This window comes from Tribolium madens, unplaced genomic scaffold (assembly GCF_015345945.1).
Source record: "Tribolium madens isolate multiple individuals breed KSU strain unplaced genomic scaffold, Tmad_KSU_1.1 Scaffold_11;HRSCAF=98;Tcas5.2_LG3b, whole genome shotgun sequence".
In the NCBI taxonomy this organism is placed as follows: domain Eukaryota; kingdom Metazoa; phylum Arthropoda; class Insecta; order Coleoptera; family Tenebrionidae; genus Tribolium; species Tribolium madens.
The window spans coordinates 2512237-2527306 of NW_025400975.1; the positions used below are offsets into that span (position 1 = coordinate 2512237).

General features: G+C 29.5%; 1 protein-coding gene across 6 annotated transcripts; it reads right to left on the reverse strand.

The window, feature by feature from the left end:
• On the reverse strand, positions 1-13836 carry LOC123005141 (mitogen-activated protein kinase kinase kinase kinase 5). 6 transcript variants are annotated; one of them, XM_044398778.1, is made up of 19 exons: positions 13640-13836; positions 13526-13583; positions 13322-13477; positions 12857-13271; positions 12729-12810; positions 12577-12681; positions 10165-10291; positions 9969-10113; positions 9861-9911; positions 7586-7624; positions 7405-7446; positions 6925-7133; positions 6711-6877; positions 3534-3738; positions 3208-3476; positions 2791-3160; positions 2611-2737; positions 582-680; positions 1-530 (listed from the first exon to the last, which is right to left on the reverse strand). In XM_044398778.1, coding segments are annotated over exons 1-19 (2772 nt in total). In that variant the 5' UTR covers positions 13745-13836; the 3' UTR covers positions 1-529. The 6 variants fall into 6 exon arrangements, with proteins under 6 accessions (XP_044254713.1, XP_044254729.1, XP_044254721.1 ...); XM_044398794.1 differs by lacking the exon at positions 9861-9911; XM_044398786.1 differs by lacking the exon at positions 7405-7446.
• Between the last annotated feature and the right edge of the window lie 1234 nt (positions 13837-15070).

The following is a 15070-nucleotide window of genomic DNA, read 5'->3' on the forward strand; positions in this document are numbered from 1 at the left end:
TATCACAACATCAAATTAAAGTCTATTTAATCCTCTATCGTTTACACTATCAAAATGTTTTTTAATCAATTAGAAATATTTATTTTTGCGCCGGCTCTAAAGCTTGAGACACCCTGTACATAAATTCTTGCGATTTGATTTGTTTAGCCAAGAGTATTGCACGTGTGCACAATTACCGTTTTAATAAAATACTCTAGTTTGCAAAAATATCATTTTACGCACAAATCAATTTGTATAAATAAAACTAGTTAGTGCGAAATTCCAAACATTCCACAAAAATCATATTCGTAAACAAATATAGATTTTGATTTTTCCTCTATGTTAATTCATAAAAATAGAATGTACTTTTTGTAAATCTCCTAAATTGAGTATCTAAAATATTTTAAACACCATGCATAAATCGTCTAGAGAAATATGTTTGAGGTATGTCAAGTTAATTCTAAAACATCACGATTTTTGTATGCCATTTCTTTACTTAACTCTACTCTACCAATAAGTTAAGTTTATCTAAACGAAGCGAAAATTCAATCCTGAAAAAAAAAAACACTTTATTCACTAGTGAATAAAACTGATTTACTTACTAGTAACTAGCCTCGTGTCCTGCCAAAATATACAGGTCATGGCCCTCCTCATTTGTTAGTGTTCCAGTACGAATCAAGTTGCTTTCAAGCATGACAACCCTAAAATTTGATAATTTTAAAAGTGAACACAATTACTAAGGCTCGGATTATATGCAAAATGCAAATTTATTATTAAGAGATATATCAACAAAATTCAAAGTTTTCTATGCATATCTAATGTTTTTGATTAAAATAAGCCAATTAAAAATGCATATTTGCATATTTTGGCAACTTCGTGCATATTTTAGAAAATAATGCATATTTGTGCATCTTTTCTTCAAATCACAAATTTCTGATTAAAAATTTCAGTTCATGTTAAAAATTGGCCAGTTTAAGAAAAATGATCCGATTACAAAATATATTAAAAGGAAAACAACCAGTAATTCATAAACCGGACTCAAAGAATTAGTATCCTACTGAGTGTTTCCCATTTTTTAATTCGTTTTATACAGGGTGAATATGAAGTTTAGAACCAAACGGTTTTTTTTTAACTACTTGCCTCTGGAAAATAATAATTAATATAAAATAAAATAATATAAAACGAAATTTTGTTTTGCTTTGAGTTATGCGATTTTTTTTGTCAAAATTGTAATTTATGTATTTTTTTTTAATTAATAAAAAGTAGATAGTCTCTAACACAGTTGTGTTTGGCAGAGTATACAAAAGATTTTTTTAGTGGGTTGCCACTTAAAAAAAAAATTTTTTTGTAGAACTCAAAAACAAAAAGAAAAAATTCGAAAAATTTTATTCTTGATAAAACATTTAATTCATCAATTAGTTTAAAAAAAGATAAATAGTTTAAGCAAAAAATGTTTGGTTCCATACTTTTTATTCACCTGGTATAAAACGAATAAATCCTTCTATGTGGATAAGTATAGTAAAATCGCATAAGACCTACTAAAAATTTTATTACTTTTAAGTTAAATGCGGTTTTGTTAAGCGTAAACCAGAGGGTAAACAAATCATAAATCAGTGGAACCCACCCGGACCCAGAAACCAAGGAAACAGGTCAGTTTTTAACAGGGCCGGATTACTTACTTTCTTTTTGTCTAAAATACTTGAAATATTTTAATAGTTTTTGATATAGTTGTTATTAAAGTCAAGTATTTTTAGAAATTTAAAAAAGCCAGGTGGTCATTAACAAACTATTATTAAATAAAGCTGATTTTTTTTAATAATAGCTTGGTAAAACTCTACCACTACTTTGGTTTTAAATACGATCATCATCAAATGTCGAAATTTTTAATCAGGGGCGTACGAAACTGAGGGAGTTTAAGGTAAAAAAATACCCTATTTATTTTGGCTTTAGTTTCTCGGTACTTTCAGCAACAAAATCTTAAGTTCGATAGTTTATCACAGAAAAGTCTCTCTTGTGTCGATACGACGTATTGTTTTTGAATAAAATTAATTTAAAATTTATGTTACACACCAATACAACATTCAAATAAATCAGAATTTACAGAATAATAAAAGCAAGAAATTCATATTTTTTAATCAACCTCAACTAATTAACATTACATTACAGTAATAATAATAACATTAATTAAATGAATTTGCCTAAATCTAAAGGAGTTGTTCAAAGTGACCACCATTTTGGTCAATGCATAACTAAAGAAACTAAAGCCAAAATAAATAGGGCATTTTTTACCCTAAACCCCACCAGTTTCGGACGCCCCTTATTAAAAATTTCGACATTTGATGTTTGAATTCGTTTAGGTGTATAAAGGTTATCATCTGTACCAAATTTTGTAATTTTATCTTAAATGGTTTCTGAAATATTAGCAAAAACCTATTAGCCCCCTTTCAGGGGGTGTAGCTCCCTTACCAAGCATTTTTCGATACATGTTTATAGGAAACTTTTGTCTTAAAATTCAATATTCTATCACCTGTTTAAATTTGTAACAATAAAAACGGAACACCCTGTATATATGCGCATATTTTACGGATTTTTCGTGCATATAATCCGAGCCTTAACAATTACATATCATACTTATCAGCGCCCAAGAGTTTATAAGTTCTTGACGTATCGGTGATTTCTTGCGTGATTTCACCATTTTTGAACGACCTTCCTTGCATCCCATGTTTGTGAAAAGCCAAAACACTGTCTGGAAGACTGACTAAAAACGCAATACCAATATTATAGGGCCAAAAATTGGGGAATTAGACTCACTTATGTTCTCAATATTGAAATGAAACTTCAATTCTGACAGTTGCTTCTTGTTAATTTTAAGATTCCCTTGCGGTGTTATAATTTTAACAACGTTATCGTAACAAATTAAAATCGAATCTTTATCTAACTGTGTAACATTGACTATATTTAAATTTTCGCGTTTTGGTATTACTGTAGCGGTCCCATCCATGTCCTGAAGCTCATCAGAGTGGAACCAACTCGCACCTGAATTCATGTTGATGAGGTCCAGTTTAAATCGATTCGGTTGGTATGCCTGTTTTATTGACACACACACCATTGGATACTCCAATTCCGGTGTGATAATCATTTCAAACACGTTTAACGGATTTGGTAAAACACATTCGACATGCTACAATTTAATCTTTAATTTCGTTCATTAAAATTCTCTTGGCTCACCTTCAAGAGCATAAATTTGTTAAGGGGGTCATACCACTGCATGAGAAAAATCCCGCTAGTGGAGGCCCCGCAGAGGTATTTATACCCATTGTAGGGGTTCCTCGCCACACAGCACTTCTGAGTCCCTCTGGTGTCAGGTACACGAGTAGTCAATGCGAATTTTCGAGGTACAAGTCGCTCATGAATCCGATTCATGTGTAGACTGAATCGGTGCGATTGCTTGCTTAGGAGAGCTACCAGATCGTGACGATACAAATGTGGTGTTTTGCCTTAAAAATCAAATTTTTTTTTGTGTTACAAAAAAATTTTAAAAATTATTTTTTTACCAGAGAGTGTCATGAGGACGTCTTTAATTACGTACATCCACACCGTTCTTCTGTTGTACAATTGATCAATGCAAGTTTCATGAAGTTCGTTTAAGTTAAGGTTGTAGACTCCTTCTTCGGCCCCTATTAACAAGTGTTGGTCTCTTGTCTCGGGATGTATCCACGAAACTGTGCAATGGATTCGCAAAGGACAGCCGTTAAACACCTAAAATATTTTTCAGTCAAGAAATAAAAAATTAAACCAAAGGCTATGTACACGTGTCACAAGTTTTAGGGTCGGCGCAATTAATTAAAAAAAGAATTTTGGTAGTGTAGACGATAGTGGATTAAATACATTTTAATTTGATGGTTTGATATAGTACAAAATTTTTAGCAGTGAGACCTTAAAAATTACATTTGGATAAAACAAAATTCAGTTAACTGGAATATTTTCTACATGATAAAATTGTTTGATTTTTTCTGTGGTACTTATTTGTAAAAATAAAATAATGATAAAGTTGATAGATTTTGAATAATTAACATTTTAATATTGAAAATCTAAAACTTCTTGACAAAAGAAAAATGTCTGCAATGACATTTATGACATATCCGGGGTCTATTGTGAAGCTTTCGCTCTATTTTCAATGCATTAGCAGCACATCATTCTAAACTTGGCCATAAATTAGCAGAATTTCCAATTTTCAATTTTAAAATATTAATTTCTCAAAATCAACTTGTATATTACTCAATTTTCACAGTTAATATTAAAAAAAATCAAGGAATTTTATCATGTAGAAAATATTCCAATTAATTAAAAAAAAATTCAAATTTATTTTTTGAGGCTCACTGACATACGGTAAAAATTTTGAACAATATTAAAGCTTCAAATTGAAGTCTATATAATCCTCTATCGTTTGCACTAGCAAATTTTTCTTTAATCAACTAAAAATACTTATTTTTGCGCCAGCTCTAAAACTTGACACACCCTGTACATTATGTTATTTTCTGAAGTCGTAATTCCTTAAATTATGTAAAAATTTGATAATCATGCAATCAACGGACTATCTTATCAACTTTACGGTTTTCATTTAATAAAATTAATGACATATAAGTCCGGAAAAGTACTACTTTAGAGACTATTTTGGGTTAACGCTCATTTTTTTTTGTTAAAACACATTTTCTTCGCATTTAATTCTCGCATATATCTTTCCACACCTTTCCCGAGTCAAATAAAGGCCAATCGATAAAAATTTGATTTTTAGGGTCTCATTGACATACGTTAAAAATACTGAACAATATTAAGGCATTAAATTAAAGCCTATATAATCCTCAGCCACAAAACTTGGGACACCCTGTATAAGAGTGTTTAATTCGTTGTTTGCTCTTTCCATTATAAGAATTTAAAAAAATAATTCAAATTCTATTAGAGAAGAAAACGAGTGCAATTTACTTTTACAATAATTTTAACAGAAAACTTGAACCTTTTGTATTATACGAATTTATTTATTTTTTCTAGAATAAATGCACTTTTATTTTCATTTTAATTAATAAAAATCTATCTAAAAATTTATCAATTTTATTTAAAAAAAAATCGGAGTAAATTCTTTATTCTATTAAAATCGAGCAATTCTGACAATAAAACACAAAAATAAAAAAATTTCATGATTCTTGCGCAGAATTCCTAATTTTTTTCAATTTTTTTGATGTAAATTATTGCGAATTTCATACATGTAAAACATTTAATTTTCCTCTTTGAATGTATTTTTTTTATTTTTTATTTCTCACGTCGAATATAGACGACATTTCACTTGGAGTAACTCCGACATGATTGCAATTTCTTCCTTATTTTATCCATATTTGGTATAAACATGACACAGATTTTAATTAAATAAAAATATTTCTTTCTGGAAATAACTATACTGCTCCAAAAAATTAAAGAAACAAAATTCAAGAAATTATTCAAAAAAAATTCAAGAGGCTATTCAGCCTTCAAATACCCTAATTTTACTCTCAAAATAATTGCATTAATTAAAAGTTGACACCTCCCAGGAGTATTTCATGCAAATTAAACAATTTTTTTGAAATTTTTTTCAATTTTTGTTCAATTTTTGTTGTTTGTTGTTGTTCTTCAATATTGTTATTTTTCCATTTTTTTGAAGATTTCACAATGTTCAGGAACAACACACTTTCTTTAACTCTTTTGAAAGACTTTTCATTAAAAGTCAGCGACAAATTGACGTAAAAAGAAAATAAAAAAAATAAATTGAAGTTAAATATACTATCCGGCCCATGCATTGATTTAACTAAAACAAATTCCCCAAGTCCGTAGAGCAAAAACAAAATTTACAAAAAATTTTTGTCGGACTATTTCCTAGTCTCTATTTACCTTTAAAGAAACACTACAAACATCAAGAAACTCTTCAAGTCTAAATTTGCGGCTAAAAACAATGAAATAAATGTACATGTAATGGATATACGCCAGCTTTCAGGGGGTCTGGAGTCTTAAGATTGCGGTGATAATCGTAGCTCAGAAAATTTTTTGCCAAAACATTGCAAAACTAGAAACTTGAAGCTTCAAATATTTTTTTAATCATTGAGATACAGCCTTTCAAAAATCATCAGAAATTCAAACATTTTTCTGTTCTCTTATTTCTTTTTTTTTGTGACAGCTTTATTATTTTTAGGAGAAACACTAAAAACATAATAATAAAAAAACAAAAACTGTGTAATTGTTTAAATGTTATCGGTAGTAATATCCCGAGTGCATTGATTAATTATAATTTTGTTTCGTGAAATTAACAAGATTGTCGACAATTTATGAGAAATTAAAAAAAAAGTTCTAATTCTATTAGAGAAGTGCAATTTACTTTTACAATAATTTTAACAGAAAACTTGGACCTTTTGTATTATACGAATTTATTTATTTTAGAATAAATGCACTTTTATTTTTATTTTAGTTAATAAAAATCCATCTAAAAATTTATCAGTTTTATTCAAAAATTAGAAATTTTTTCTCTTAATGCTTTACACACACGTAACATTCAACAAAATTCCAATTTATTTTTTTTTTGTCAGCTTAAAGCAATAAAATTCCACGCAACGTGTTTTTTTAGAGAAAATCTACTGTTTAAAGAAAACGAGTGGAAAAGAGGCGATTTAATTTGTTAAAAACCACAAAGTGTTTTAATTAATTATTACCTTGGAAAAGCAGGCCCCCATGTGGACTTTGGGGGTGGGAGGCAAACCATTACTCGGGGGCCTCGGCGGAGTATGTCTTCGTCGATGTTTCCTTGGGGGTACTGGGGGACAAGCAACTAAATCCGGAGCATTGGAATCATGATTATTTGTCTCAGTCTCAGTCGTCCCTAAATTAATAATAATAATAAAATTTTAAAACACTAAAATTTCCTACCATTGACATTTCTATCCGTTCTACCACTATCACTTAACGATCTCTGCCGTTGACCGTTAATATTCATAGCGTTTAACGGCGAAAATAATTCATCTACTGAGGAATGTCGTCGCGGTGAGCTATTTACTAAAGACTCGCTTGTAGGACTAGAAATGTGGTGCACATCACATTTAACACTAACTTCGGAATCTTGCACTGGAAGTGTGGCTCTGGAATAAAAACACATAAATAATCACACCCTGAAATTGGTTTAATGTATTTGAAAAGTTAATGTTTGGTGCCAAAACCAAAAATCAAACAGGCAATACACTAATCTACGTTTTCAATAAAAGCAAAAGCATGGTGCGTACTTACATGACAAAATTTTGAAACATTTGGGAACAAACACTAGCTTAAACTAAAAAACAACTTTTACAATAATAAAATTAATGAATGGTTTGACACATTTATTCACAAAAATCTTGTAATAAAACTACTTACTGCTGTGTGTACGCATCCAATGGCTGAAACTTGTAGGCTCCCCTAAAATAAATAATTAAAAGAAATGATAACCAAACTAAATTATCATTCTAAAGGTCATCATCCCTTTCACCCAAGTGCAGCAAAACAAAAAATAAGAAGCTTTGATGTTAGTAAGATAGGCAAAATTAATGAAAATTACCTCATCATTAACTCTTCATCAATGTACTGCAATAGACTCCTAGACAAATACAATACAATTTAATCAAAAATGGAACAAACTAATTTATCGGAAAATTATTAGTTTCGTACTTTTTGCCATAATGGATGGCAAAAAATACAAAAGTTAGTAGTTTTACTTAAATCTCATGCAATTACTTTATTATTCAAGCATCAAGTAGAATCACTACAGCATTAATGACTGTCCCAAGCAAAAACACAGTAACCAACAATTTTTTACATATTTTGGTTTATTTGTTTAAAATTAAAAATCAATCAAAAACAGCGCAAAACTCCTTATACCAGTGTAAAAATATCTTAAAAACAATCAATTGTACTCCATTTTTTCAGAGAAATAACTCAAACACGTGTGAAAAACTATATTTTTTTTAGTTTGATAATAACAAAAAAAATTTACATAAACAAGAACTCTTAATCGAACTTTTAGTTGTTAATTTATATCTGCCACATCTCTGTTTTGGGTTATATTTGCAGAAATTATAATTTACTGTCGTCGCAACATGTTTCGGTAATCAACTGTAATCATCAGTATAAATTAGAATTACATTAAAAAAGTAAAAAAAAGTATCAAAATTTCGTTTAATTACTTAAACCAAGAATTAATTCGTAATTCCTGTGGTTTTAAAAAAAAATAAAAAGTTAAACGTGAATGGCGTGAAGCCGACACCTTCCCAAAATGACTAAGTCATTTTGTCTTTTTTGTTCTTTATGTGAAAATGTCCAAAAGTTCAGAAAAAAAATGCTTTCCTGCCAAAAAAGCAGAGACGAACATTTGACAAATATTGTATTTTATGTTTAATAACAATGTTCGAACTTTATTTTGAAATAGAAATATAATCATTAACCAAAAAAAATTGAGTTTTTTTTGAAAAATTTAAATTACACCTAGTGAAGGTGAACCTAGGTTTCTGAAACTTATTGCAATTAGGTAATTTATTTCAAGTGTTTTCCGTTTAAAACAGAAATTAAAAATTTGGAAACTCATTTCTATTTCCTGAGTTAGTATTTTGAGCTAATTGATTAAAAAATATTTTTGGGAAAAATTAGTATGGTGTCAAATTTGGCGCATAACTGAAAAACTTTTTCGGTTTAAAATCAGTATTTTCAGAATTTGTTAAATTGAACAAATAAACAATTTTTTTTTTTGAATAGACAAAAATTGACAAAATTTAGTAATTTGGAAATACGCGACATTATTTAAATCCAAAAATCTTGAAGGTGCTATAAGCTATGGCATTTGTAAAAATAGTCTATAATAAAAGAGAATATCGTTATGAAAATTATCTCTCAAAAAAAAATGGCAATTTCGATAAAATTTTGTGATATATCGTCTTGTTTCTCACTCATAAAATATAAATTTCTCGAAACAGTCCAAAACAGCGTCAATTTTAAAATAACGTAGCTATTTTTTGACTTGTTTTGACAAAATTACAGTTATTTCGGAAGAAATCGCTCGAAGCAGACAAAAATAATTTTGAACTTTGATGATTTTTTATCTATCAAACGAAAAACAAATTCCTCTGAAAACTAAAATATCGCCAAATTAAATTTCCCCATCAAAAACAAGCTAAATCCTTCAAAATAGCGTTAATTTTAAAATAATTTGGTCATTTTTGAATTGTCTTGACAAAATTACATAAACTAAAAGAGTTTTTTATTTGCTCCAAAATGACTCCTATTTGGATAAAATTTAATTCATGAGTTTCTCACGCAAAAAAGCTACATTTCTCGAGCCTAAACTAGCCCAAAATAGCATCAGTTTTAAAATATTTTAATTATTTTTGACTTGTCTTGATGAAATTACAAGAAAATATTAAAGTTTTTCATTAAAAAAAAAAATACACCTCTCGTTGGGACATCCTTTATCTTCCCTATTATGAATTAATTGTTTTTGTACTGAAAACTGCTTGAAATTGTATTTATTTTAATTTTATATTTGTAAAAATTAAACTAAGATAAAATACAGTATCTGACCCTATAAAACGATATTTTTAAGTCATTTTTGGGTCTATTAAAACACTAATTAAAAAGCAGATAGTGTTTTAGCTTGGGACAGCCGATTTTATAAAAGTTTTAGCCCAAACTAAGCTAAATTTTTTCGATTAAAACTTAATTTTTGTTGCCTATTTTCGAAAACGCAAAATAAATGTAAACAAAACAAAAGACCAATGATGTGAATGTGAAACCCCAGCAAACGAAAACAAAAAAATCAAACTCCACTCTCTCTCACGTCAAACCTCAAAGACATGTTCAAAATTTGTGAACCAGTCATGGCTCGTCGATCTAAACTAAAGTTTGATCAAAAAATTTAACAATTTAATCCAATCAAACGATTTCCAACTTACTTTTCACGATTTAACGAATCGAAAGCTGTTCCTATACCACACTTCTTATTTTGATGCTCGACACAATTATGAACAGTTGTCACATTGTTCATAATATCGGTGACGTCCCAGGATTGCTTATCGCGTGGTAATGCATTAGTCGCCCCTAAAAAAATAATAAAAAAAGAATTTAATTAATTAACCGTCCGTGATTTACCCGTCCCTTGAAGAGTATTGTTTGACTCGTCAATGTTCTCAATCTCGCCAGATATATTTATTGCACTTTGTGGTTTTGGACGTGACGTGAGCCGAGAAGCAATGCGTTGAGGAACATTCGGGATCGCCTAATTTTAAAACAAAAAATATTAATTTCGCATAAAAACCTGTAAAGTCTAAAATAGAAAAAAATCTCTAAAAACTTAAGGCAAAGGTTAAATTACCTAACTTTTAACATATCTAGGTAAAATTTTATGATTTATTTATTTTTTTAAGTTAAGCCAAAAATAAATCTTCTGTAACTAAGTACTTAATTCCAGGCCAAAACGATCACTTTTAAAACTCATTGTTTCTGATTTTTGTAAATTTGAGATATGTTATAGAACGTGTAAAAATAAGTCATACGTATTTTACCGTTTTATATTTTTTCAATGTATGTTGAAAAAACAGGGATGTACAAAATTAAGTACCTCGGAGCAAATGAATTTTTATCTAAAGAGCAAATCAACATATTGAAACGATTTTTTTTTACTAATAGATATAACTACGGACGTGATAATACATGTATTCTAAAAATTTGTTATTAACAAATAATTTAAAAATATATTGTTTAAACTAAAAAATAAACAATTACGCAGGTTTTTAAAATTCCCAAAAAATGTATGTAAAAACTTTCATAATTTTACTGTCTTTACATAAGTTTCAAGACGGACGTTTTAAAAATGGCTGAAAAAAAAAATATTTGAGAGCACTGCATAGTGCATGATCCCCTAAGATCGTCTAAAAGTAGCATTTCCTCGGAAATTAAATAGAAAAATTACCAATTACCGTCATTAATAAACTGTAGTATAGAAAACACATAATTTCCAATAACTTATTATTATTTTTCAAAAAATATCAATAATAAATACAATTCCTCGGTTGAGAAGAGTACTCTCTATATTTTTTTTTGTTCTATTTTCTGATATTAAAATAAAAGTATGTAGATTTCGCGTACCTTTTATGAGCTTTGCTCGACTAAAATGATCATTTAAAAAATCGCAAAGTCTTTTAACTTGTCGATTAGATTATACAAGGTGTGTCAAAAGTCTCGGACCAACGTAACATTCCATGTAAGGTAAGATACCAGAAGCATAAAAAAATGTAAAAATAATCTATCTATAAAAATTTCGAAGTTATGAGAGTTTAAATTTTGCACTTTGACACTATTTGTTTCTGTTGGAAAAATAATTTTCCATCTTTTTTTTGCTACAGAAGAAGAAACAAAGAAGCAGTATCCTAAATTGTGACTCTGTCTAATAGTATTTGTGGCTTTTATTAGCATAATTATCGTACCTTTATTAAATAACATACAAGATCATCAATATCATTAAACATAAGAAATGTCAATTTTCAGAATAATAAATGTAAAATTTTTTTGACATTTTTTTTATGTTCCTGGTATCTTACCTTACCAGTCACGTTGGTCCGGGAATTTTGACACACCCTATATAGACAAACTTAATATGTGAAATATTTACTCAATCGAAGAATTTGTTTTTTATTATTGATTTTTTTTGAAAAATAAATGTTAATAAATTATTGGAAATTATGTGTTTTCTTTAGAACAGTTTATTAGTGACGATAATTAATAATTTTTCTATTTAATTTTCAAGGAAACGCTACTTTCAGGCGATCTTAGGGGATCAAAAATAAATTTTTTCAGCCATTTTTAAAAGGTCCGTCTTGAAACTTATGTGAAGACATAGTAAAAATGTGAGAGTTTTTACATAATTTTTTTGAGAATTTTAAAAACCTGCGTAATTGTTTATTTTTTTCTTTAAACAATATATTTTTAAACTATTTGTTAATAACAAATTTTTAGAATACATGTATTATTACGTACGTAATGTACCTATTTATATCTATTATTTAAAAAAAAATCGATTCAATATGTTGATTTGTTCTTTAGAAAAAAATTCTTTTTGCTCCGAGGTACTTAATTTTGTACATCCCTGTTTTTTCAACATACATTGAAAAAATAAAAAACGGTAAAATACGTGTGACTTATTTTTACACGTTGTATAACATATCTCAAATCTACGAAAATCAGAAACAATGAGTTTTAAAAATGATCGTTTTGGCATGGAATTACTCAACTTCTATCTAAACAGGAATACTATAATATTAAATAGTATTTCATCAACGCTAACATTAAGCTTCCTGCTAATTATTATTAACTTAAGAAAATAATTTTTTTAACCTTGTTACCACATAATTTAAAATGAAAGTTATCAATTTTTGATTTTTAGGTGTCTAGAATTAAGTTTTTTTCATTCGTTTGCTTTGTAACTTGTCCTGAATCGTTCCAGATTTAAATTTATCATAATTTTCAGGTTAATTATCACAAAAAATTTTATGTACTAAACATTACCCCTTCATCGTCGGGCTCTTCGGTAAACATGTGTGAGGGATTATTAACTTTTTGTAACAATTCTATAGCCAGTCTTTTACTCATATCACCTTGGAAAAAAGCGTGCTAAAAATAAATCAATATTAATTAATCGAGTTGATGTCTCAATAAACCTGAAGCAATTTCTCAGCCGTTGGTCTTTTCTTGGGATTTTTTGTTAAAGCGACTTTAACAAAATTGTGAAATGTTGGGCTCCTAAAACGCATTTACAATTTTCTTACTGGTTAAAAAAACTAATTACCATTTTTCCTTATCTTTAAGTGTGGGTGGCTTAAACCCACTCTTTGACATGAGAAAAAGGGCCCTCATTGGGTGTAAATCAAACATAGGTGGTTGCAATTCGGCCAATTCGATTGCAGTGATACCAATTGCCCAAATGTCACACAATTGGTTGTAGCCTCCTTTACGTTCCACTGCTGCCACTTCAGGTGCCATCCAATATGGAGTCCCAATGAATGATTTGCGTTTGTTAATTGTGGCTGTGATTTGTGCAGAGACACCAAAATCGGCCAATTTCACGTCACCTGACTCCGTAAGCAAAATATTGGCCCCCTTAATGTCTCGGTGCATTTTGCCCATCATGTGCAAGTATGAGAGGCCTAGGAGAGTCTCTCGACACATGTATGCGATTTGTTGTTCAGCCAAGGGACCGGTGACTGAAATTTTAGAATTTATTATCGTTTGGGGTTTAAATTTTGAGACTTACTATGGTAAATGTCCTGTAAAGAGCCACCGCCACAATACTCCATGCAAATCCACAATTTGTCCCTACGTAAGTAACTACCATAGTATGCTATAATGTTAGGGTGACGACAGTCTCTCATCATGAGAATCTCCTGTTGGATAATCCCGAAATCATCGCCTAGAAAGCAACTTTAACATTGATCAAACAAGTGTCACTGGGGCGAACCTGGCTCTAGTTTAATCACTTTAATCGCGGCCAAATCGTTGGTTGAAAGTCGTTTCGCCTGAAATTAATCGAATCAAGTCCCCGAATGTTCTCACTTAAAATAATTGGACTTACTTTGTAGACATCACCATAAGTTCCACTCCCTATCCGTTGAATTAGTTCGTACTCGTCTTGAGGATTTCTCCTCGAAATATCTGAACTTAAAACTCCTTGGGCCATAGTTTTTCCCAGTGAATTACATTTTCATTTGCTACGTTTCGAATAAAATAGCTAAATGTTTACGTGAATTTGACAGAACGAGTCTTCAAGAACCGACATATTGGTTAATTCAGAGCGGCAACCTGAGCGCAAAAAATCGGCCTAACTCTCCTGCCCAGAAAATTATAAATGTGTGTCGGAGGCAACCCCAAGGCACTTTAAACCAAATCATTTCATTTACGGATTTTTATCATCAATCAATTTTTTTTTTTTTGACACAAGTAGCTACGACCAAATTTTTGCCATGTTGGTAGTTCCACAAGTCAAATGTCCAAACTCGAAAACCATGGGCGTAGACTTGAGTTAGGCGTCTACCGAACTAATTAAAGTAAAATCGTTTTCCTAAGACGTACTAAAAATTTTATTACTTTTTAGTTAAATGCGGTATTGTTTAGAATAAACCAAAGGGTAAACAAATCATAAATTAGTGGAACCCACCCGGACCCTGAAACAGCGCAATTTTTAACAGGCCCGGATTACTTTCTTTTTGTTTAAAATACTTGAAATGTTTTAATAGTTTTTGATGTAGTTGTTATTAAATTCAAGTATTTTAAGAAATATAAAAAAACAGGTGGTTATTAACAAGCTATTATTAAATAAAGCTGTTTTTTTTTCTAATAATAGCTTGGTAAAACTCTACCACTACTTTAGTTTTAGATACGGCACTGTTTTATTCTAGTGAGTGCACCAACACTTGCAAAGGAACGTGCCATTTATGGAGGGCTACAAATTCAAGCCATTGTTTGGTTAATCCCTGTGTCATAAAATTTTCAGTAGGTCTCAGGAAAACGATTTTACTATAATATTTTAGCCAATGAATATAGTAGAGTTGGGCACAATTGAATGATTTTAAGTATCGAATAAATAATATATTAAAATTCATTCGTTTATTTTATTCAAACGTTTGAGCAAATAAATGGTAGTATTTACTGAAAAGCAAAAAATTTAGACCGTATTGTTTTTTTAAATAGCAATTTCAAGTTAATAAATTAATACCCTGTGCACCTCATTATTTACAATTATTTTAATTTTTTGTGTTATTCTTTATTAAAACCATTGTATAATGTAATGTTTAAGTTTAAAAGTTTTATAATTTGTTTGTAATTTTTTAATTATTTTTTCAATAAATAAATGATTTTAATCGAATAAATTTTCATGCGCGCACGTGCTAGGCAAAATTTCATTAGGTACAAACTCCGATTGAATAAATTATTAGTGAGATAAACACATTAACCTAACTGTATGTGAAAAAGAAACAAATGATTTTATTCGATAATTCGGTATTGC